Source organism: Panulirus ornatus, chromosome 9 (genome assembly GCF_036320965.1).
Source record: "Panulirus ornatus isolate Po-2019 chromosome 9, ASM3632096v1, whole genome shotgun sequence".
Taxonomy (NCBI): Eukaryota; Metazoa; Arthropoda; class Malacostraca; order Decapoda; family Palinuridae; genus Panulirus; species Panulirus ornatus.
The window spans coordinates 22,504,830-22,530,902 of record NC_092232.1 but is presented as its reverse complement, the minus strand read 5'-3'; the positions used below and the strand labels follow the sequence as shown (position 1 = coordinate 22,530,902).

Below are 26,073 nucleotides of genomic sequence, written 5' to 3'. Positions count from 1 at the left end.
AGTATCTGCCCTTCTCTTTGTCGAAAATTCCTCAACTTTCGTCTCTCCTTCGACAGTTCTATAAATCCACTTCTTGACTCAGTGAATGTACTGGAATATCCACTCTATCTGGGAAACCCTACGTTACGGAATAGCAAAGTCTACCTCTAAGAAACTGGTAATCGTGTTTATGTTGAAATTTTCTTTTTTTGCGGACATTCGCTCCGTTTATACAAAGGATTGATCCGTTCTTGTAGGAGTACTGCCCTCATATCTGAGGTGGTTTTAGCTCTTCATCTTTACTTCACAGAGTTAAGTCGAAAGCGGTTCGACTTATAAGCTCTCCACGCTAACTTTAAAACTTGATTCGCTTTCCTTACACCGCAGTTTTAGTTCTCTTATTCATATTACTTTGGTATCTGCTCCCACCACTACAAGCTAGAGCACACAGTACTCGGCAAGTGTTGTGTCACATATGGCCCTTGGCACCTCAAGGGAGGGCCGATTTGATAGTTGTTTCTTTCCCTACACCTCGCACCTTTGGAACCCTCTACCTTCTCGTGTCTTTTCCAATAACGAAGATCTGGCACTTTTTAAAAGACGTTTTCCACTTCCTCCAAAATTAGTACATATTTTCCCTTGTCTCTTATTTTTTTTTTCCTTTCATTAACCTCTCTACATTTCAGTCAAGGCCCGGCTTTGATGTGTACTTTTGTCCATGAATGGAGCCTCCAGCTCAAAAAAAAAAAAAAATACATATATTAACATGTGACTGATGTACTCTCACCAGAGAATTTGATTTCCTAGTCGAGATAAGAAAATTAAAGCTTATGAGTAAATATCCCAAAGTTAAAACATTAAAAAACAACTAGACAGTTCTGCTCTAAGTCTAATAAAATCTATCTAAAAACACAATAACTCGGTCGATTCCTCATTGTTTCCTGTAGAGGGTCTGATCCTATAGGACAGGAGGGACTCCGATATGAACAGATCGGTGTTTGCTGAGCTACAGGTTAGCATAGAGACGCTTGCTACCGACACTGGGTGATCATTGTCGTCCGAGTGATTTCATGTCACTGTGAAGGGGTTTGTGGTAATTAGGCAGTTCGTTCTAACCGTCCAAGGTGTTCATGAATGCTCATCCTGAGGTGTCTGCTGAAGTTGCCGTTAAACTATCTTCCTTCAGGTCCACGAATTTGTACTCGGTAGCTTTGAAAGAAATAATTTACAGGCAATTCTTAGTTATTTGTATTAGTCTTTGTTGCTCTCTCCTCGTGTATATATATATATATATATATATATATATATATATATATATATATATATATATATATATTTCTTTCTTCTTTCAAACTATTCGCCATTTCCCGCGTTAGCGAGGTAGCGTTAAGAACAGAGAACTAGGACTTTGAGGAAATATCCTCACCTAGCCCCCTTCTCTGTTCCTAATTTTTGGAAAATTAAAAAAAAATAATGAGAGGGGAGGATTTCCAGCCCCCCGCTCCCTCCCCTTTTAGTCGCCTTCTACGACACGCAGGGAATACGTGGGAAGTATTCTCCCCTATCCCCAGGGATATATATATGAACATCCTTCAAAGGATCCAACAGTCTACTGATGTTTCCAATAACTTGTGAATCAACAGCGTATCCTGGGATGATCAGTTTTGCGAAAAACAAATTATAGAATATGAAGCTTCATCTAGTCCTTTACAACTGTGTCCCCCAAGTAGGATTAGGTGCTATATAAAGAAAGAGAGGGATACAGGCCACTGCTTATTACCAGAAAAAAAAAAGAAATTCCCTTCTACATATAGATCTAACCTGGATTATAGTGAAGGATGGGCCACACGGTGAAGCGTGTGCAGAGAAATACAGAGAGGATGATTTGACATGGACTACGTCACTGCTGATCAAATGCGCCAACACATTGTTTCTACCAGCGATTATTGAATCAGCAAAGTTCTAACAACTATGCAAGTATAACGTGAAGATAACTTTTTTTTTTTCTTAGAGTTGAAGTTGAGCCTGTAACTGGATAACATCTGAAGAAACTCGAACATGAGAAAATACTAGAAAGAAACATAGATGGCAGTACATGCAAGATTCTCCAGCTTTCATCGTATTTGTCCTACGGGTAAGATGTAAGGTTGGAGGTTACACGATCACTTCCAGATTAATCAGAGCAGATATTATAGATACAGTCAGACAGGTAAATGATGTAATCATAGCCCCTCAGTGTAGAACTCAAGACCAATAATGATTGGAAGTCATTATAGCAGCGTTTGGCAGTTCATATCTTCCTCTCCCTCCTCCCATACACTGTGTGTATTTCCCTCTACATAAATCTCTTATAGTCTAAGGCATAGATACATTAAAACATCGTCATATAAGAAATATGAACTCGAATTACGTCGTACTTGATGATTGATTAAAAGTCTTTTAAATCATAGCTTTTACATACTGCAACCAGGCAGAGGTACATGCGAGCTTACATGTTTAAATTCACTTTCACGATTATGACACTGAAAATTATCTCTCTAAAACATCAAATGTTAGGTCAATTCAGTCAATCATTCGTATTACGATCGGATTTCTATTTTTGAGTAGATTCCAATTAACACCGAATGCTCCATGAATAACGCTGCACGTCCAATAATCTAGCGATACGTGGCATATTCTAAAGACAGTATGTCAACACTAACTTCGCTTTAGTTGCTTTCCAACGACCTGGTGGTTGGTAGTTTTGTGCTGTGGAAAATACCATTTCTGATACTCCATTAAGGTATACTTCATATATATTTCAGTAGGTATATATTGCTGTAAACATTTGGTGAATACAAATTGCGAACATAATGGACATGCGCACTGAGATCAATGTTTTTAACAGAACTCAGCATAGCAAGAATTAACGAAATGGTAATAAGCATGTGACACAATGCTGACGATGCCATTGTATAGAACATTTATTATATCATGATTTCCTGCACCCTAGAAACAACATCAATACATCATCGATACATACAAATACTTAAATACAGTCATACACTACGTGAAGCAAGCATATAAAGAATCGCCTTGTACAAGCAATTGCAGAAAGTGTGACAGAATGGCAATCTTAATGTTGATGCCCGGTGGCAATAGTTATGCACTGATGTAATGATTATCGTTTGATCGTTTTATATAAGCAGCTTATACATCGTTATGGAACAGAAAACGACCATATCATGATTCCTGTATGAGTAAACTTAGCAGACCGCTCAAAGTCATGTGATACATCCAATGTTGACGTCATTCGTCTTTCACTTCAATGGTTTATTTTCTGTGATTCTTCGAGGAGGGACTTTATCATTTTATATATATATATATATATATATATATATATATATATATATATATATATATATATATTGTCCCTGGTGATAGGGGAAAAAGAATACTTCCCACGTATTCCCTGCGTGTCGTAGCAGGCGACTGAAAGGGGAGGGAGGGGGGGAGGTAGGAAATCCTCCCTTTTTTTTTTTTTTTCTTAATTTTCCAAAAGAAGGAACAGAGATGGGGGCCAGGTGAGGATATTCTCTCAAAGGCCCAGTCCTCTTTTCCTAACGCTATTCAATAATAGAAGATTCAATGATATTTCTCATATTAATAGAGGTAGAGTTAATAACTGAGATGGCATGACTCCAGTGAATACAATGATCAAAGTTTTTAACGTGATTAAACAAAGCATTTGATTCTTGTCCCGTTCTACTATATTTATGTTGCTTAAGTCTAACAGAAAGATCCTTACCAGTCTGCCCAACATAAAACTTATCTTAATTTCTACATGGCACTTTGTATATGCATCCAGGAGAATTTTCCGTTGAATTCCTGATTAAGATATTCTTTATAGTATTATTGTTGCTGAAGGCAACATTTACATTAAAGGATTTAAGCAACATGGGAAGTAAAGAAAAAATATTATTAAAAGGGAGAACTAAAAGGTTCTTGGTGTCAGTGGGAGGTTTGGGCTCAACTCTATGAAATGATTTCTTTGCTAACTTAAGGGATTTGTCAATGAAAGATCTAGGGTACTTTAACTTAGATCTAATAGAATATATCTTCTCAAACTCATCATCAATATACTCTGAACTGCAAATACGTAATGCCCTAAGGAACATAGATTGAAATGAGGATAATTTAGCTCCGTCATGTTGATGTAATAATGGATATATGAGCATACATTGATAGGTTTTCTGTATATGCTGAATTTAAACTTGTTTCCTTGGCTACGGATCATGCAATCTAAAAATGGTAACATACCATTATTTTCACTTTCTACAGTAAATTTGATGGGAGGTACTAAATTGTTAAGGGGAGAAATATTTGTAAATTTTCATTTGTTGGCCAAACACAAAGAACATCATCTACATACCTAAACCAAATTGTATTAGAAGGTAAGATATCCTTTATTTTGTTTCAAAAACTTCCATATAAAGATTCTTAAGTACAGGTGAAAAAGGGTTTCCCATTGCCATACCAAATTTGTGAGCATAATAATCTCCATTGAATTGAAATACACAGTCTTTTATACACAATTTTATCAGTACAATGAAAACAGACTTTGAAACAGGTAACTGAATATCATCCAAGGCATCAAACAAATATTCTAAAAGGCCATCAACTGGAACTTTTGTGGCAAGTGAGGAAACATCAAAGCTAACTAGTTTAAAATCAAAATTAACATTGATATTGTTAATCTTGTTGACTAAATCTACATTGTTCATATTAGAATTTGATACCTTACCCACTAAAGGGCTTGATAAAGAAACTGACCATTTTGACAATTTGTATGTAATGGAGCCTACTGAACTCACTATAGGTCTTGCTGGAAAATTTTGTTTATGTGTTTTGATAAGTCCATACATATATGGCAATAAAGGGGACAAAGATGACAAACGTTTGATAAGAGAACCATTACCTTTCAACAACTTCATTTTTTTTGTATTGAAATGGGAATTAACTGCTTTTAGGGGAATTTTACTGAGTTTAGAATATGTTGTGTCATCATTTAAAAGATCATTCATTTTAGTTAGATAGTTACTTTTGTCTAAAATCACAACAGTGTTAGCCTTATCTGCTTATCATCTGATTATTACACGAAAGTGCACTTGGGAACTTATCGTGTTTCATTTTCCCCGTGGACTCATAGGAATATATATATATATATATATATATATATATATATATATATATATATATATATATATATATATATATGTATATATATATATATATATTTTTTTTTTTTTTCTTTGTCGCTGTCTCCCGCGTTTGCGAGGTAGCGCAAGGAAACAGACGAAAGAAATGGCCCAACCCACCCCCATACACATGCCTTGATTCAATCCACTGACAGCACGTCAACCCCGGTATACCACATCGCTCCAATTCACTCTATTCTTTGCCCTCCTTTCACCCTCCCCCATGTTCAGGCCCCGATCACACAAAATCTTTTTCACTCCATCTTTCCACCTCCAATTTGGTCTCCCTCTTCTCCTCGTTCCCTCCACCTCCGACACATATATCCTCTTGGTCAACCTTTCCTCACTCATTCTCTCCATGTGACCAAACCATTTCACAACACCCTCTTCTGCTCTCTCAACCACGCTCTTTTAATTTCCACACATCTCTCTTACCCTTACGTTACTTACTCGATCAAACCACCTCACACCACACATTGTCCTCAAACATCTCATTTCCAGCACATCTATCCTCCTGCGCACAACTCTATCCATAGTCCACGCCTCGCAACCATACAACATTGTTGGAACCACTATTCCTTCAAACATACCCATTTTTGCTTTCCGAGATAATGTTCTCTACTTCCACACATTCTTCAAGGCTCCCAGAATTTTCGCCCCCTCCCCCACCCTATGATCCACTTCCGCTTCCATGGTTCCATCCGCTGCCAGATCCACTCCCAGATATCTAAAACATATATATATATATATATATATATATATATATATATATATATATATATATATATATATATATATATATATATAAAATATATATATATATAATATATATATATATATATATATATATATATATATATATATATATATATATATATACATATATATATATATTATATATATATATATATATATATATATATATATATATATATATATATATATATATATATATATATATATATATTCATGGAAAAAGAATACACCAGAAGTAATTAGATCAGATATCGTTTAAAGTTGATCACTGTCTTCGTATAAGGAATACGCCTATAAGCAAGTGCTCTCGGGGGGATGAAAGGCTTCATTTGAAAGAATGTCATATAAAGATAATGAAATAATGTCATACAGATAAATAAGAGTAAGTGTTACGATGCCTTTTAAGGCTGAAGTGGCCTCTCAAAATATCTGGAGAGATTATTTTGAGCAAGTTAATACAAAAGATAAGTTTATGAAATTGCTTTACAGACGAACTGTAAAAGCAAACCATCTTGAAGTTGTTTTTTCACTCTCATGAGCGAGTTATTGTACGGTAACGGGAGAGGCTGGTACTCGTCCGAACCAAGCCCGCTGCGGTCCACCAGTTGATTAGGCCTGGAGGAATAATATCCCAACACCAGTTCAGTCTCTCCTCCCCAACGTACGGCCTTAATGACCCTGGTAGATGATAGGCCTAAAGCCCAAACTACCAACCAACCATCCCCACCGAAAGTTCTCTAGATAATTGTCCTTTGGTATATAAATATGATGGACGAAAAGAGAATGATTTTAGTTAAGTTTGGTTGGAGAAGCTTTACCTTTGGTCTGGTTTGGTTAGAGTAGATGAAAGGGGGGAAAATGACCGGAGAGGAACTGGACTCGAGAATACCCTCTGATGTATATTTGTAGACTTTTTTGTAGAATTCGACATTCGTACACAGAATTCGACAAAGTACTCCATAAAAGACCGGCGATTGATAACCATGATGTCACTATGGCTGTTTAATCTGTTTATGGATAGGATGGTGAGGGAGGTAAATAAGGGACGAGGGGCGAGTATATGCAGTCTGTAGGGGGTGAGGGGGCGCTGGGAATTTGAGTCGTCCGTTGTTTGCTGATGACACAGGAAGCTGCTTAAGTTTATAACTTAGTTTGGGAGTGTGTGAAAGGATGAGGTTTAGCGTAACTGTGAACAAAATCAAGGTTAGTCGGTTTAGCTGGGCAGTTTTTTGCCTTTATATCACATTCAAACGCCATAAATTTGCTTGTAACTTCAAAGTAAACAAACCATACATAACGTTATTCCAATGTCATAATCCACCACACTAAAGTAGCGGGTACGGTAATCCATTATCCGTATCAGATAAAGTATCGAATGCAATGTCAACATTTCAGGTCAAGTAGGCCATCGATGCTACTATGTTGCTGGAGGGAGTGATCCTGCTGCTGCTTCTGGTGTTGGTATGGCTATACTCCTCCAATACCAGACAAGAGGGCGTCCCTCCAGGTAAGAACAGCAGCCATAGCTGTTTTAACCCTTGAGTCAAGGTCACATATGACTTGTGGATGACATACTTAAAGGGACTTTTGGTGCCTTTTCTCAAAAACGTTTATTGGTTCAAACCCGACTTTTCTCACAATGTTGTTTTTCTCGCTCGCATGTTCTATTGTTTTTGTTTTCATGTTTATATGACACTTATCTGTTAATAAATTTCTAGCTTTATTTTCTTTATTGTTTTCCCTCTGTAATGTTCTCAAGTCCCTTTACTTGCCTTGGTCCCTATCTATAAGCATCGTGATAGACGTCCTTATCAGTCAAATTCAAGCAGTGTATAGCATTATCGTGACTGCTTCTGATTTCTCTTATCATGAGATATCTGTAATGTTTGTGTTTGATATCAGTCTTCGACTCGCTGCTTCACCTAACTCGAACAGCTTTACTGTGTTGCTGATTCGGGTCTTAAGTTTAACTAAATGTATTGTTCTTATCATAAGATTCACACTCATTCCATGACCTTAAAACACTCTAGTGTTATGTACTGATGATTATCTCTTGTTCCTCTGACAGATGTTAATGTACGACCTCTCGTGTTATCTATATCCTGTGTTATCTTTATCCAATCGCCCTATTGCTTTGTTATGTACATATGCTTGTGTGCTTCGCATATGGTTTCGACACATATTTGAATATATTCATCGCTTACCACATTCCATATGTCCAAATCTTAGTTGTCAAGGAAATGAATGTGTACATATTTAAGAGTCGCTTCTCAATCTTGTGTTTCATGTACATATTTAAGAGTCGCTTCTCAATCTTGTGTTTCATATGTACCTTATTTTCACCCTAATCTCTCTGGATTTCAACAAACTCGATGTTATCTCGATGTATCATTTTGGCACCCAGAAACCTCAAGGTTGAAGGTAATTATCACCCATCTTTCGCCCTCCTTTCCTCCCAGTCAGAGTAGTTGGTACATAACAATACAGAACTCAGCGTGAAGGTTTGTTGAACTGTGGGAGTTTGACAGCAAAAGACAGATGGTATTAAGAAATATCTCCCTATCTCATTAATGCCATAGTCTCATAATATCTTGTAATTAGCTATGAATCACCTGCAGCAATTTACTATGCAAATTCCTTATCATAATGTGACTGATAATGCAAAAACTCACAAACATATCACAGGGTGTTCTTTTTTTAGACTATTTCTTCGTAAACACCAGTTGTTTCAACACACATTTGATTTACCAGATACTATTTGCCTCAGGCCCTCGACGCTACCCGATCATAGGATCCAGGTTCATCACCAGCTTGCAGCAGATCAGAGAACTGAGGACCCGATATGGCGACATCTTCAGGTGAGCTGCCACTCTCTCCTGACTTCTCCATGGCTAGTCAGCCTTAGAGGAATAAGGGTTAGTGTGTGTGTGTGTGTGTGTGTGTGAGAGAGAGAGAGAGAGACAGAGAGAGAGAGAGAGACTTAGGTGTAACAATCCCCAAATATCTGAAGCCAGGTAATCGGTGCTGATCATTTAGATGAACCAAACTCTTTGTCTTCGTAGCATAAGACACTCGACTTGGTAATGATTCAGTGGTGTGCGATGATGGGTTCCCATCTGGTAGGCTACGGTGAATTCCCTTGGGGTGTGCCATGAAGGTGATCATGTTCCAAACGACCATGATATTTGGTGATTCTGTTTGACGTGTCATGTAATTACAGTGACATTTTTAGAACATTGTGATATTTCAGTTTTGTTGTTTGTTTGCACTAAGCCTGTTTATACCATCCCAGTGTATAGAATATATTGATAGAATTACTCCCATGGGTACATGTGTTTTTATCACTGACAAAATAACAAGTAAGACACAAGTTATTTAGATGAACTATATTGGGCCATCACCTCCAAAACGACAGGGAACCACTGTACTGGTACGTCCTCGTCTTAACTATCATACTCAGAATTGTTGACCCCAATTGGGAAGAGGTATAGTATGGATGGAGTACAGTGGCGAGCTGCCACTATGGTACCTAGAGAGTGGGGTAAACCCTACGACCACTGCTTGAAAGACCTGGACTTAATGAACTTAGAAAAAGAAAGGTTGAGGTGCTTCGATGAAGGTACTCGAAAAAAAGAAAAAAAAAAAATGAGGTATGATACGGGTCGTCGTGTTGACCACATCAAACAAGCGGTTGAGGTCAGGTCAGGTCATATGACACGTCACGCGACGGAGGTCAGGTCGAATCCCCTCCACACCCCATCATACAAAGACGACGGGGCAGTGGGTCGTGGTGGCTCGCCTCACCTCGGTCTAAACATAGCCGGACACCAAACCCTGCCACCGACCTCGCACAGAAATAACCCAAAGAAATTGAATGGAATTTACGTGGATGAAAAATCCATCCGAAACGAAATACCTGAACTGCATTGATTGGTAAACAGTGAACAAGTTGACAGAACATATTTAACAGACACATTTCAGAAGACGAATAACAACGACCTGATTAGCGAATACAATCTGCCAAAATACAAATTATTTGTAAGGGATCGTGACGGTCGGGGAGGCAGAACTGCACTGTATGTAAAACTTGCCTAAACCGAACGAAATTCAGACTACAACATCTGCCGCAGATAAACACAATACAGGAGAGAGACTCGATCATTTTGGTGGGAATTTGATCTTCCAGAAATCGACTGGCAAACTATCTCAGGTGTAGAAAGTGAATCTGCTCACCTTTGTCGAGGGCAATTTTTTCTACCAAATAGTTTATTTCACCGAGCCGACGAGGGAAGCTAATAAACTTCATTTAGTTCTTGCATCCCAGGTGTTCTCAGTAATTTATACCAGTGTTGCAGAATATCTAGGGACTTATGACCACAGCATGGATAGGTTCGACGTAAATATCAAAACCGACTTCCCTAAAACCAATATTATTGCTCCTAACCTTAAAAGAGCGGGTTTTAATGGGTTGCGCAATGCATTAAATTCTCATCCTTGTTGATTTACGCTCAGAGGAATTATGGACCAGCAAACAAGAGTAACAACAAGCTAGTGGAACTCGTCAGATATTAAGAGAGCTAAACGGAGCAGAAATGAATTCCACAAGCTTAGAACATCAGAAAATGACCCAAATATTGCAACACAATGTAACACAATTAGAAGAGATGTGAAGCGTATTATCAAAAAAGCCAAGAGAGAGAGAGAGAGTACGAAGTGAGCATTGCAAGTGATAGTAATAGAGATCGTAAAAGATTTTATAGATTTATCAATAATAAGAAACATATAAGAATGGGATAGGAACCTTAGTAAACGAGGATGGAGAATCCAGTGTGGCTAATAAGAGCATAGCAACAACACTGAACAAGTCTTTTAAAAAAAGTTCTGTTTTTACACTAGAAAGCAGCGACACGAATTTTGAGACAGTGATGAATAGCACAAACACAATAACAGAATTTACCATCACAGTTTGGAGAAGTACCGACACAAATGGATGGATAAATTGAAGACTTATAAAAGACCAGGTTTTAATCGTTTCTATCCACGAGTATTTAAAACCGTCAAACACGAAACTGCCAAACCTTTAGTCTATATTTTCATTTAATTTCTTCAGGACAGGAGAGTCCCGCAGGACTGGAGACTGGCAGACGTCACATATCTTAAAAAAAAAAAAAAAGGAAGCCTTGAGTTGATTGGCAATTACAGTCCAATCAACATCACATCAGCTTTATGTAAACACACCCTGATCAATGATACATAGCACGGGTTTTAGAAAACGCAAATCATACCTTAGAAACCTCCATGAATTTTATGAAAAAAATTATTTGGTATCCACGAAAAGAAAAGAAAAAAAAAAGCAGTTGATAACATGTTTCTGGACTTCCGGAGAACACTTGGGAAAGTCCCCAACGTTAAACTGATGCATGAAGCTCAAACCTTCGGGATTACTGGTCGCGCAGAAAACGTGATAAAATCCTGATTACGTGATAGTAGAGAGAGAGAGAGAGAGAGAGAGCCGTAATGAGTGGTAAGCTGTAACCGTGGTCACCTGTTACGAGTGAGGTTCCTCAGGGATCCGTACTTGGGCCTATACTTTTCATCATTCATATTAACAATATTGACGTAGGGCTGAACACCTTAGCAGCCAAATTTGCAGATGACACAAAGATCAGCAGTGCCATATTAACTGAAGACGATAGGCAAAGATTCCGCGAGGATGTAGATAAAATCAGTGAATGGTTTAGAAAACGGCAAATCCCATTTTAACGTCAATAAATGTCGGGTATATTGCCACTATACACGAGTCCAGATAGACTGCACCTCGAATATGCAGTGCAGTTTTGGGCCATCACTTAGACAGGAATATTCTTAGATTGGAAGCAAGGCAGCGAAGAGCAACTGAATTGATTCCTTCTTTGCGTCACAAACCATATTAAGAAAGATTTTGAGAATGAAACTTGTCTCCCTAAGCAAGAGGAGTCTCCAAGGCAAGTTCATAGAACCTTATGAAATACATGAAGGATTAAACAACGTCTGTATCGAAAAATTCTTTACATTAACGCCAGCATCATCAACGAGAGTAATGAGCTAAAACTTAAAGAGGTCACTGAGTTAATGTGCACTGTGCGAAATATTTCTTTACCAATGATACAGCTGATGCGAGGGATGAACTCCCAGAAAATGCTGTTCAGGACACCACCCTTAGTATCTTCAAAATTAGGCTTGATCATCACTTGTCACTCTCAGGTATTAAATAATTCATTTAATCAGTCATCATAACGTAGTGGTGTATCATGCTACCTTCTCAACCACCGATCTCTCCCCGGCCAGGCTACGGTATCATACCAACATTGATTAACTTGTGTCACCTGCTTTGTGAGAGTAGATAAGAAGTATTGCATCATTCTTCAACATCAGGAATAATATAGACTCATTCATCCGTATGACTTTATGGAAATTTCCTTCAGGCTACTTAATCCTGCAAGGTATTTTTTTATACCAATCCTGCAAGGTATTTTTTATACCAATCCTGCAAGGTATTTTTTTATACCTGTATATCCGTCTGATGTGTGCCGGAGGGAGTGGAGGATGGGGAGAGAGCCTTTGCTCTACTATCCTTTTCTCCATTTGCTTTTAAGGGGACGGCACTTATTTTCTTGTGTTAAGGCCAGACCACCTCGCTTGGACCTTGGGTGTGTGTGTGGTCTGTATCTATGTAACTCTGTAACTCAAGTCCTTAGTGGAAACGATAGCTGTTATCATCCTCAGAGAGACAACCAGGAAGTCCCGTTATCATCTGCGTTTTGCTGATAACCCCAAACGCACTGCACTGGATCACAAGGAACGAACTCACCTGGATACAAAGTATTTGAGATATTGTATCAGCAGTTTCCTTTTAGTAAACAGGCTTGATTGCCAGACATCAAGGAGATATACAGTGTCACTCTGTGGGAATGAGAGTTTTCGTAACTTGGAGAGTAGAAGTTTGAAGAGTCTGAGACCAGTGTAAAGAGGTGTGAAAAGTGTGGAATGTGTGAAATACGGAGAAAGTGTTGTGGGTGCTCAAGGTCTACGATTATGTACACCAGTTACTCTGCCACACATTCCCTACTCCCAAAACAACAGCTCTTAATGTCATTGAGAAGCGTTCCTTACATATCATAGATGATCAGAACCTTCCACAGAGCTTTCCTTGTTCACATTATTATATACATCTTGTCTCTCCTACAGCTGTCATATGGGGTCGTATAGGACAGTGTACCTTTGTAACTACAAGTTAATCAAGGAAGCGTTTGCAAAGATGGAATTTTCTGATCGACCTCGCTGGAGGAGCTTTCATTTCATGACAAATGGTGAAGAAGCAGGTCAGTTTCACTAATGATAGTTTCTCATTATCTCACTGGTCCTATCTGATGTGTGGACATATATGGAATGAATCAGACACCCCCTCAGCCACGAAGATAGATGTGAGGGGTTAGAAGTGCCTATCAGGGCCTTAAATAATGAGAGAAAAGTCTTCTGAATCTAGAAGCATTTCAAGATTCTGAGCAGTGAGTGGTCAGGTGCTTAAATGTCAAAAATCTATTGGGTACCAATCAGTGAGGAGTTCAGAACCTCTCCAGTTTTGGGCAATGAGGAGACAAGTACCAAGAGGTTCATAATTCTTTTGTTTCCGCACCAAGTAGAGAATAGGTGTTAAGATTTTAGAAACCTTTTACATCCTGATTAATGGCCAGTAACATGACATTTCATTCGTGGATTTAGACGCCTGCTGGAAAATGGCCGATTAGACTCAAGTGTCAAGACACGTAGGCAAGTTCTGATCCTTCTAAGACTGCGAGGAAGGGAAATGAAGAGGGTTAAACATCTCTTGCCTTTTCTTAGTCAGTCGTGAAACAGGTGATGAGGAGTTGAAACACTTTGCTCATGGTCAGTGGGAGGGAAAGTGTTTAGGGATCGAAACGCCTCCCAGATGAGAGCCAGTATAGGGCACTGGTTTTGCTGTCACTGGTTTACACACTTCACAGCTCCTCGACCCTGGGAGGGGTAGATGTCGAGATATTTGAACAACTGGGTCGTATTCAGTGGGAGGGATGACGTTCACAAGAGATAAGAAGTGAAGTGTATGGCCAAGGTAATAGATCATTACTGACGTGTGTACATTTGATATTTCGATAATGAAAATCTATAATATTTTTCTCTAGATGAATTGGATGAATCTCATCAGGATTTTCTCATTTCTAACCTTTGAGATGAAGACGTTTCCATTGGTTAAGAACTATTTAAGGCTGTATAACTTTCATTATAATGGCGATGTGTGATGAATATTCAAATGTTAACTCAGGTCGCTATATTTAGGGTTGGCAGAAACAGGTTTGGCATGACCACTCCTCTGTAATCAGAGCTTGTTTGTGCCTTGTATGTCACAGATCACGTCAGTTCATCAAACGAATTTCATTTCGTATTATGGACATGTCCAGCGTCTTCAATTAAAACGCTAATATTCATGGAAGTTCTAAATTTGTTGGCTCATTTTGTCTTTATAATGCTTATGCTCATCCTGGTACCCTGGTTTTGAATAGCATAATAATCATTATTTGGGAAAGTATAGATGAGGAGGAATCCATTGTCCAAAAAAACGGTTGGTTAAAAGTATGTGAAATATATGGTTGTTTGAATGTCTTTCACGATCCATCTCTACCCGAGGTGTGGGCGTGAGCAACGGCCAGCGTTGGATCAACGCTCGTAGGTTCCTCCTGAGTAACCTGCGAGACCTGGGCATGGGCAAGTCCTTCCTGGACGAAGCCATCCTCCATGAGGCGCAGGTGTTGGTGGACGAGTTCAAGAGCAAAGCTGGAGGCCATGTGCGACTTCCCAACTACACCAACATCACTGTGGTCAACATCATCTGGCAGATGGTGGCAAGTGAGCTGCCAACATTCATGAGTACTAGTGTCAGGTCTTGATTCTCATATTTAGGGGTATTGACCAGTATTCTGTCTACACTCAGCTGCACCGCTGACTGATTATAAATGCGATTCCTTTCTGTTCAAATCTTAAATGATAGATATTTTTCCAAACATCCATGTGTGTCTAGGAACTCTGCTTATTATCTGGCTTCATCTTGATCCTCCCAACAGGTCTTGAGATACAGCGTTCGCAAAATCGCTATGTGTATATCTGCAAGCTTGCTTGTTTACTCGGGAATCCAGTGGCTTGACATAAGCCAAGATGCATCATATTTTGATAAGGTTTAGAACAGTTCCTTAAGAAAGGACCCAATAGCTGAAAATACATAGGACGTGTGCGGACGCTGAATGTACCACTTTCAAACCGTCAGGTTCACCGAGGTCTTCTTTCTGTACAGACCTAGAGATAATGCTGACCTATACGTGAATGAATATGTGGTAGTGTCAGGCACATGACTTCGTGCACATGCGACTCTGACAGCCTTTACAAGCTTCGTCTTCATATGATGCTATTGTCCATACATCGATCTGTCTTGCAGACAGTGAAGTCAAGAATTGGGATAAGCGTAATTGTGGATTAACATCCTCTTCTGTGTCAAGTTTTTGATATCTTTGATATTCATTGACTGAAGTACTTTTCTGGCCGTAGATTAAGCATACACAGTGCTTCCAGTCTGGGGATCCAAGTGAGGTATATGTTACGACAGCTACCAGAGCATATACAGTAGTCTGATACTTTTCTTCCAGTTGTAATAGGCTGATCCGAAAAGAAGATGGCTATGTTATTAGGACCCCAACAGCTGATGATTTTTCAGTCTTGTACCATGACCAATCACACGGGGATTGATGACCAATCACACGGGGATTGATGACCAATCACACGGGGATTGATGACCAATCACACGGGGATTGATGACCAATCACACGTGGGTTAATGACCGATCACACGGGGATTAACTACAGGTATGTTCCACCAGTCGTTGACCGGCCGGAGACCTCACATGCTAAGTTTTATTCCTACATTTCTTCACGTTGGAGGCTGCAGCCCCAGACAAAGGTCCACATCAAGGCCGGGCCTTAATTGAAATATTGAGAGGTTAATGAAAGGGAAAAAGAAAGACAAGAGAAAGCATTTACAACTTTTAGAGGAAGTGAAATACCCTTATTTTAAAAAGTGCAAAGGTCAGAGTTATTGGGAAAGACACGAAGAGGGTAGAGAGTTCCAAAGCTTCGAGGTGTAGTGATCTGAACAACTCACCCTTCAGTTCCCAACGGTAACACAGTAATCATGTGACGCAGCAGCTTGCCGAGTATTGCGTGGTCTAGCTAGCGTTGGGGGCACACAAGCAGCCAGTTCTCGGGGGCAAAAAAAAATAAAGTAATACCCGTAGAAGAGGGAAGGTGAGCCAACATTGCGGCGTAGGGCAGGAGGGTCAAGTTTGTTAGTTAGCCTAGGACAGTTTATAAGTCGGACAGCTTCCGACTCAAACACTGTCAAGTAAGAATGTAGAGCTAGAACACCCCAGATGTGAGAGAAGTACTCCATATAGTAGCATATTAATCCTGTACATAAACAGAGCAACTGTTCAGAGGAAATTTCAACAACTAAACAGGACACTGAGTTCCTCAGAGGCAGAGTTAGCTATTTCCGTAATGTGGGACTTTCAAGGAGAGTAGATGTTAGTTATATCATGTCCATTGAGTTAAGAGGTGGAATTACAGAACCGTCGAGGGAGACAGGAAAGTCTTGGGAAATTTTCGCATACAGAGTTGGGCAGAAACTAGGCTTTCGAGACATCAAACGTAACCAGATTACGTCTACCTCACTGAGATATCCTGTCCAGGTCTGAGTTTATTGAGGAAGATGTGTCAAGACGAGATACAGATCGAGTGAGAGAAGAAGGAGCAGCGATGAAGGATGTGGAGGAATGCAGTGTTAAGTCGTTAGCGTGTGAGTGCATTTGGTTATTTATGGAAGAAAGAACATCTTTGATAACAAAGAGAAAAAGTGTAGGAGACATGACAGAACCTTGAGGGACACCACTGTTGATGGAGGAAAGTGGAGGAGCTGATCCATCAACAACGACGGAAATAAATCAGCCAGAGAGGAAGTCATATATGGAGGAAAGTGAGTGAGGGAAGCGAAAAGAGGAAAGGTCTTTGGGAGGTACAACAGGTGTGCTGATGTTGAAATGATCACAGTCACCTCCTCTGAACCAGAATCGTGAGTGGAGATTAAAGCTAGATATGAAAAAAGGAGTTTGTGAAAACTTCGTTTGCTCTGATAGTGGAAATTCGTGCACAGTTGCGGCACACCAGCTTGCATTTGTCCTTGACTATTATTGGCATCAGGAGTACTATAGAAGCCTTTATCTTCTTTCATCATGGTTGAAATGCAGTATTTCCTTCGGGTTTGTCAAGGCTGCCCTCCACAATCTCATAAAGAAAAAGAAATAGGAAAAAAACAGTCGCTGTTCTCAAAATAGTAGGTCCCTAGCCTTATCTTCCAGGGTAAAACGTAAGTTTTAGTGAATTTGTTCACGTAAGTCATTTCTTTATGTAGTAGTTGCATGGATGCAAGCAAGCACAATCCTGTACAAACACTTGGGTCTGCTGTATGCTAGAAGATTCCTGAACGTTCAGTCCCTTCAGTCCAGTGACGTTGTAAACTATTCTTAACATCTAGATCACTAAAAGCTTCATCCAAAATGATATCAGTATCCCTCCTCAGGTTGTCGTTTTAACCTCCATGATGATGAGGTCATTAAATTCATGAAGATATTCAGCACCATTCATGACAACCTGATGCTTTTGTGTCTGCCGGAGATATTCCCTTGGGTCAAGTATATTCTGCCAGATTTCGTCTACAGGAAGCTCTTAAAACTGGACGCGTTTGAAGAGGTCACCGAAGCTTCCGTCAAGGTCATGAAGGTGAGGATAAGGGAAGCGATGTTGTCTGTACGATGTGATTCCTTGGCACAGGTATTGGGTGGGGCAGGTGGTCACCAGGTGGATGACATGTCTGGTGCCGTAGCTCCAGCAAGTTCGACAAATGGCCAAACTTTAAGTATATGGAAGCAGAGGTTAAGATATCATAGTGTACCACATATTTCAGTCATGGCTGACAGTTCTGTTAAAACACATCAAATGAGTGTCTTTATTTTCTACGACGAACTGTAACGTAATCAATTGACTTTGTGAGGTAAGGGATAGAGTTGATGTATGTCCTTTGACTCGCATCTGACGTGAGTCTACGTAAGAGGCTGGGGGTTTCAATAGCCGCTTGCTGAGGCTGAGCTACAGAAACCCAACATCGTCTGGTTATCATTTCTGAACGATTTCCTTCTGACTGTGAAAAGTAGCAAGAAGGAAAAAAAAAAAAAAAAAAGAACGGGTGTCACCATTTCTGACACCTCAGAGTAAAGATGAAGCTGAACGAAGATGGTGGGAAGAAGAAAAGACAATCTGAATGTTCCAGTGTACAATGCTCACACACACACACACACACACACACACACACACACACACACAAAGTATGTATTGTATACATTGTATATATTTAAGTATTATCCATTTCATATCCCTGAGTAAAGGTCTGAGCAATGAATCAGTAAGGTGCAGTGATTCAATATGTACGAGGAGTAGCATGGATTATGACAATCTCACACTGGAGAATCATGCAGAGGTTTGAATCATTCTTGATCTCAAACTGGGGAAGCAGGAGTAGCATGAATCATTACTGATGCTCACACTGGCGAATCATGATAGTGGCATGAGTCAGTATTGATACTCACACGGGTGAAGCATACAGTGGCAAAAATCGGGCATAGCATGAATTGATACTCACACTGGAGAATCATGAAACAGTATTTGCACCAGCTTGTCAGGGATGTCAGCATGTAGCTATAGCTATGCTATTTGTCACACAGGGTCACCTGAATTACTTCTATATTTCTTTTATACTCTGAAGTATACATGTAGCACTTGCAACGTTGCTTTTCACATAAACATATAGAACGTGTAGCACTTGCAACACTGCTTTTTCACATTGAGCAAGATATGGTACGTGTAACATTTCACAAAGGTGTAGTACATTTCTTGTAACACTTCCGGTTGTTGCGAGCTGTATGTGGTGACTGTAATTTCGGTTGTTACACTTTGAGTATTTTGTAACACTCGTAACACTGTGGGTATAATGCTGGTTACTCCAATGGAATGATGTAACAGCGGGCCTCACATGGATAACAGAAGGCACTTGTGACAAGGCTTATGTCACAGACTTAACACAGACCTTATAACACAATCTCTCATGTATGTTTCAATGCTTGGTAATTGTGGTGTTTGGCTGCATCGCGGGTGTACAAAAATTAACTTTCTTCTGTTCATGGCTGCCTCAGAGGACTGTCGACTCCCACAGAGCCAACTTGGATTTCTCGAACCCCCGTGATGTCATCGACAAGTACCTGGTGGAGATGTCCAAGAAGACAGACATCGCTGAGTACTTCAGTGGTAAGTGGAGGATCACAGATCATCATCTTCAGCTCACTGCTGCTTCGTAAGATGTATTGAAAGATCACTAATATCTTGATCTCTTACCTGCGTGGAGAGTGACTCCTATCCAACCCCCCCTCATTTGTGACTGTCTGCTACAGCCACCTGTCTTGTGATTGTATCTTATGGTATGTGTGATGTCTGCTACATCTTACTATAACTTCTTTATATATCTACTTGATCTTTTATAGTTTCAATATCTTATGAAATTTCCTCCTTGTTGCTTGCCTGTGGCTGTGGTATCAATAATACCTTTGATAATAATATCTTCTTGTGGTTACGGTACATTCTTCATATGTGTATTGGACGTTCAATATATTTCCTTCGGAAATGTATTGATGTGAAAGATTCTTGGGAGAATGAAAAAGACCTTTTATCCTGTAGTCAGACAACAGAAGTGTGTTGGCACAAAGGCTGCCAAGTTGTCTGATGTTGGCATTGCCAACATTCTTTTTTTTCTTTTTCTACACCCTTGATATGCACGTGCTTTTCACTCATGTTCCTCTGCAACATTCCCTTGAAGGGAGAATCTAATGTCTTATAAAGTTACCATATATAACCAGTTTATTCACAACGTTTCACAACAAGGATGATGATATATGTGATTCAAACAGCTGCTTCATTCAGAGTCTGCAGGAAGAGCTTAATGACACCCAGGCGACTGGCTCACAAAAGATTGAATAAGTTTGCATTATATTTCTCAGCATCAAGTTTGCATTCGCGTGAAGTCCCCTTTGTTGGTAGCACCTACCAGCTGTTCTCCAGCCATCAATATTTGATTTTTTGTTCAAGAACAAATGTGCCTTGCGCAGTGAACTGGGCGTCCCTCCCTTCTCTTCTCTGACCCACAGGATTAAGGATCCCAGTTTGACAAAGTTTACTCCCACAACAGATGCATGCATACCTGTGTGCACTTAACCGACTCTGTGGAAATGAGGAAGGAAGTGATAGATAAATAGATATTGAAAATATTCTTCTTGGAATACGTGCAGGGTGTAGGAATATCCAAAGATCGATCCTTCGATTGTCTAATTTCCTTTGTTCATCCATTAGAGCCCGATCTGATGAAGATCATAATGGACCTGTACGGTGCTGGCTTTGAAACCACTTCCAAAATGCTGCAGTGGATCCTTCTATACATGGCTAAGTACCCTGAGGTGCAGGCGAGAGCGCAGCAGCAAATTGATGACGTCGTTTCAAGAGACACTTTGCCTACCAACCAGCACAAGAGCCGGTGAGGGACTTACCCTTCCTGCCTTCATCAGGAGTTTAAATCATTCATAATTCCTATTGCCATACTGTACATGCCTCGGGCAGGTTATCTGCTAGCCAATGATTTATATGTAGAAATTTCGATGGAATAAGATTCTGCCACACACACACACACACACACATATATATATATATATATATATATATATATATATATACACAGACCTTCAACAGCCAGGATCGAACCCGGGACCCCTGTGCAACAGGTGGGAGCGCTACCGCTAGGCTATGATCGCCCCTAATAGAAAATGACTATTCGAATACTATGTACTCGAATACCCTTCGTCTTACGTTGGTGAGCAACGGGGTCGACAGCGGTCATTTTCCAAAAGGCTCACCAACGTGAGACGAAGGGTATTCGCGTACATAGTATTCGAATAGTCATTTTCTATTAGGGGCGATAGCGCTCCCGCCTGTTGCACAGGGGTCCCGGGTTCGACCCTGGCTGTTGGAGGTTTGTATGTTCTATGAAGGTGCGTGTTCTTATGCACTTTGTTCGTGTGTGTGTGTGTATATATATATATATATATATATATATATATATATATATATATATATATATATATATATATATATATATATATATATATAATCTCTCACTCCTTCTTCCTTCCTTTCTTCATCTCTCCCTGACGCTGTTCGAGCTTCCAGCACAGGAGTCTGGTCTTCCTCAGGCTGCCGTACGTGGAGGCGATCATCCACGAAGTCCTGAGGATTGTCTCCTTCGCCCCGCTGGGCGTAATGCATTCCACCAACCGGGACGTTCACCTGGGAGGGTATCTCCTGCCGAAGGTCAGTGTCTCTCTGTTTTTCTGTAGGAGGGTTCAGAAACCTAGCACTCTTCATGTTTACCAAATGGCGTCCTAGCTTCGTCTCTTCGATGTATATCAACTGACTTATATTTCTCTCTTGTGTCTCCCCTGATGATGTGATTATTACACGAAAGTCCATTTGGGAACTCATCGTGTTTCATTTTCCTCGTGGACTCATAGGAATATATATATATATATATATATATATATATATATATATATATATATATATATATATATATTATCCCTGGGGATAGGGGATTAAGAATACTTCCCACGTATTCCCTGCGTGTCGTAGAAGGCGACTAAAAGGGGAGGGAGCGAGGGGCTGGAAATCCTCCCCTCTCGTTTTTTTTTTTTTTTAAATTTTCCAAAAGAAGGAGCAGAGGGGGCCAGTTGAGGATATTCCAAAAAAGGCCCAGTCCTCTGTTCTTAGCGCTACCTCGCTAACGCGGGAAATGGCGAATAGTTTAAAAGAAAGTATATATATATATATATATATATATATATATATATATATATATATATATATATATATATATATATATAATTACAGGCGCAGTGTCTATCAATTAGATTTGCATTTACAGAAGAAATGACATCGAATTTACAAATGTGATTCGCAGTCAGACTCTTTTTAGTACTGTTGAATCTTCGGGTCATGCAAGTCTTCAAAATCAGGAGGTTTCTGGTACTATCTCTTAATGCTTAGACAGTCATGAAGAGTCAGGTGTGTTTAGAGAGACATGGAATGACTAACATTCTAACAGGACACACTGATGTGTGGAGTGACTGTAATAATCTTGCAGGCCACACTGGAGTTTGGAGTGACAGTAATAATCTTGCAGGCCACACTGGAGTTTGGAGTGACAGTAATAATCTTGCAGGCCACACTGGAGTTTGGAGTGACAGTAATAATCTTGCAGGACACACTGGTGTTTGGAGTGACTAATAATCTTGCAGGCCACACTGGAGTTTGGAGTGACAGTAATAATCTTACAGGCCACACTGGAGTTTGGAGTGACGGTAATATTCTTACAGGACACACTGGAGTTTGGAGTGACGGTAATATTCTTACAGGACACACTGGTGTTTGGAGTGACGGTAATATTCTTACAGGACACACTGGTGTTTGGAGTGATTGCAGCCTGTCATGAAGATCCTCAGCACTGGGCGGATCCACATGAATTTCAGCCAGACCGTTTCCTGGACGCTGAGGGTCGCTTCGTGTTTCAGAGGGAAGGGTTCCTCCCATTCAGCGTAGGTACGGATTGGCTCCAGATAGGGGTCTGAGGACTTGCACATCTGTTCATCTCGTGAACATAACATCAGGTTAATGGAGGTGAACACTGTCCAGGAAACTGAGTCGGCGTAGAACAGTGATTGCGAATTAACACATTGGTATGCTTTACAGGGAGGCGGAGCTGCCTGGGGGAATCGCTGGCCAAGATGGAGCTGTTGCTCTTCACATCTGCACTATTGCAGAACTTTAACTTCGCCTCTCCTGAAGGTGGCGAGGTTGATCTCCGCCCTAAACCAGTGGCCCTCATTAATAACCCCAGGGAGCAAGACTTGTTGATCACCGTGAGAAAGTAAGGGGTAATGTCTGTAGCGTATATATATATATATATATATATATATATATATATATATATATATATGAAAGAAACCTGGCGTTACCCAGGACCTCTCTAAAGGATCATGCTGCTTAAGGATGCGCTCCTTTCAGCGACAGGGAAAAGGTTCTTGGCCAAGAATGAACTCGCAGTGACAACCTCGCTAGAGGGGACTTTTTACTCACGGGATAACCTCCTGCAGGCGGAGCCCAGGAACATCAATATATATATATATATATATATATATATATATATATATATATATATATATATATATATATGTTTGTAAGTGTGTGATTGTATGAGTGCGTGTACCTTCCTCAGAATAATTTTCTAATCACAACACTGACATGCCCCTGTCTGATGTGTTTGTAGACCTTTAAAGGAAGAAAAGAAGGAAAGGAGAGAGACGTCCCTAGTTTCGCCGTTTATAGAGAGGGGGAAACATAACGGTAATACTCGTGTGGTTGGTCTCCACACAAAAACTTTTACAAGATTAGAAATATAACATTCAGATGATTTCTGTTTATATGATATATATATATATATATATATATATATATATATATATATATATATATATATATATATATATCCATGCTTCTAACCCATCTTCCTTCCTGACCCGGTATGATAATTTCATCTTTTCAAGGCATTTTTTCTTTTGGTATGACAAAACTCAATAATACCCCATGGAATAACACTTTTTTAAATGGTATATACCTAGAAAGAGTTCGAATTTTTATGGAAATCATAAGAGCCTCTTATAAGGGACCTTCATTAACGGTTACTGCACAATAAGAACAGAAGAGGAACGCTGTCTCACTATCTAAACAAAAATAAGATACTCAGTGTTGTGGGATCCCTTCATCGCTCATTTTCACCATCGTGATCTACACATTGGAGCATTTGTTAAGGTTTAGATCATCTGGTCTGTAACTGTGTATCCCTTTGTATCTATATATTTGTCATGATTCCTTGTTCTGTTGATGAGATTAGTGTTTCAGCATATCTATTTTGATTCTTTGTTCTGTTGATGTTTTTGTATATCTGTCATGACTCATTGTTCTGTTAATGAGTGTTTAAGTGTATCTATCTATCAAGATTCAGTGCTCTATTGAGTGTTTTTGTATAGCAATCATGATTCATTGATGTGATGAGTGTTTTTTGAGATGAATAAAATACATCTTTCCCGCCGACAATGCACTATTTCATTCCTGCATGTTTTATCTTTCAAGATCACTTTAGGATATGCTTGGTAGGTTTCATTCCAACGCGGTCAGCGCCCGCTAATTACGAGGCTTAAAGCCAGAACATGTCAACAATAGAACTGCACAAGGTAAAACAAGCCCGAGTATCCTGAACAGATTCTGACACCTCTTGTGGAGACAACGATTACAAATGTTAAAGGCTGTGATCCTTTTCCTAATGATCAACTCCCCAGCAGCCATTCCCTTCACCTCCATATTCAACATGCGAAGGCTACAGAAGGCACAAGATAATGCACTACTGTTCTGTACAAGAGGAAAAATACCCCTACATTTGAAAACGCCGAAGAACAACATTAGTGACTTTAGATACCAATTGCTCAGGGGAAACAGCATATATATATATATATATATATATATATATATATATATATATATATATATATATATATATATTACCCCTGGGGATAGGGGAGAAAGAATACTTCCCACGTATTCCCTGCGTGTCGTAGAAGGCGACTAAAAGCGGAGGGAGCGGGGGGCTGGAAATCCTCCCCTCTCTCTTTTTTTTTTATATTTTCCAAAAGACGGAGCAGAGAAAGGGGCCAGGTGAGGATATTCCCTCAAAGGCCCAGTCCTCTGTTCTTAACGCTACCTTGCTAACGCGGGAAATGGCGAATAGTATGAAAGAAAAAAAAAAAAAAAAATATATATATATATATATATATATATATATATATATATATATATATATATATATATGTATATATATATATATATGTACATACATATATTGAGAGAAAATAAAGAGACACTGTAGACACAGACTATAAACATATCCTGGACTTCGACAGGAGCAACGATGTGGAACGCACTCGATTCTTATAGGATCTAAAAGCCTTGTTTGTAGCTCCGGTCATCCATCGATGTACACGATAACCATTTTCGAAATTACCAAATATTCCTCCCTAAATTAGCAAGTAGCAGCTGTACACTGACGACCCCAGTCACCAGGGGGTATATAGAGGAGACACATACAATACATCTCCAGTAAATCATGTTCACACTTCAGTCAACCCTGCACCATACAGGATACATCTGTCATCTGATAGAAAATGGGGGTAGGAGTGGTGACGAATTTGGTATGTGGGGTGGGAGTCGTAGGTGGCGGTTCGTGATGGAGGAGGGAGTGTTGGTGAGGCGGGGTTGGTGATGGAGTGAGGACGGTGATGGAGGAAAGGGAGGTGATGGTGTCATGGTTGTGGCAAGGCCGTTTTCGGGGATTAGGGTCAGTGGTTAGGCTGGCGATACTTGTAAATATTTTACAGGTCATACATTTACATTTATTACATTTACATATATAACAATTAAGATACCCTTTCATCCTGTATCCCAAAACTTCTTTTCTCTATGCTTCGTCAAGCATGTCTTTAAGAGCAAAACGTAAATGAATGATCTGCACAAAGACAATACAGATTTGCATACAAACCATCCCAAAAAAAAAAAGATTGGGGGTACACAAATCTTCCGTGACGTGAGTGAAAAGTAAAATGTCTGTAGGTGTGTCAGGAGCGCATCTCTCCATTCCTATATAGTCAAGTCCGCCATGCACGAAATTGCCATACGTGCCTTTTCCCAGGAGACCTCCTGCCCTACATACAGCACTGCGAGGGACG

The 26,073-nt window shown here is 39.7% G+C and overlaps 1 protein-coding gene across 2 annotated transcripts; it reads left to right on the top strand.

Moving 5' to 3' along the window:
• The first annotated feature begins 2,658 nt into the window (after positions 1-2,658).
• Positions 2,659-24,391, top strand: LOC139750270 (cytochrome P450 2L1-like). 2 transcript variants are annotated; one of them, XM_071664844.1, is made up of 11 exons: positions 2,659-2,761; positions 7,368-7,479; positions 8,740-8,830; positions 13,200-13,333; positions 14,676-14,894; positions 17,670-17,869; positions 19,336-19,447; positions 20,543-20,723; positions 21,436-21,553; positions 22,693-22,837; positions 22,988-24,391. In XM_071664844.1, the coding sequence occupies exons 2-11, from the start codon at positions 7,392-7,394 to the stop codon at positions 23,167-23,169; spliced, it is 1,470 nt and encodes a 489-aa protein (XP_071520945.1). In that variant the 5' UTR covers positions 2,659-2,761; positions 7,368-7,391; the 3' UTR covers positions 23,170-24,391. The 2 variants fall into 2 exon arrangements, with proteins under 2 accessions (XP_071520945.1, XP_071520947.1); XM_071664846.1 differs by lacking the exons at positions 2,659-2,761; positions 13,200-13,333.
• Positions 24,392-26,073: the final 1,682 nt, after the last annotated feature.

Coding starts and splice junctions, on each gene's coding strand:
- LOC139750270 (XM_071664844.1), top strand. CDS start 7,392: ATGTTGCTGGAGGGAGTGATCCTGCTGCTGCTTCTGGTGTTGGTATGG. Junction 8,831..13,199: donor CGATATGGCGACATCTTCAG/GTGAGCTGCCAC, acceptor TCTCTCCTACAG/CTGTCATATGGGGTCGTATA. Junction 20,724..21,435: donor ACCAACCAGCACAAGAGCCG/GTGAGGGACTTA, acceptor GGTCTTCCTCAG/GCTGCCGTACGTGGAGGCGA.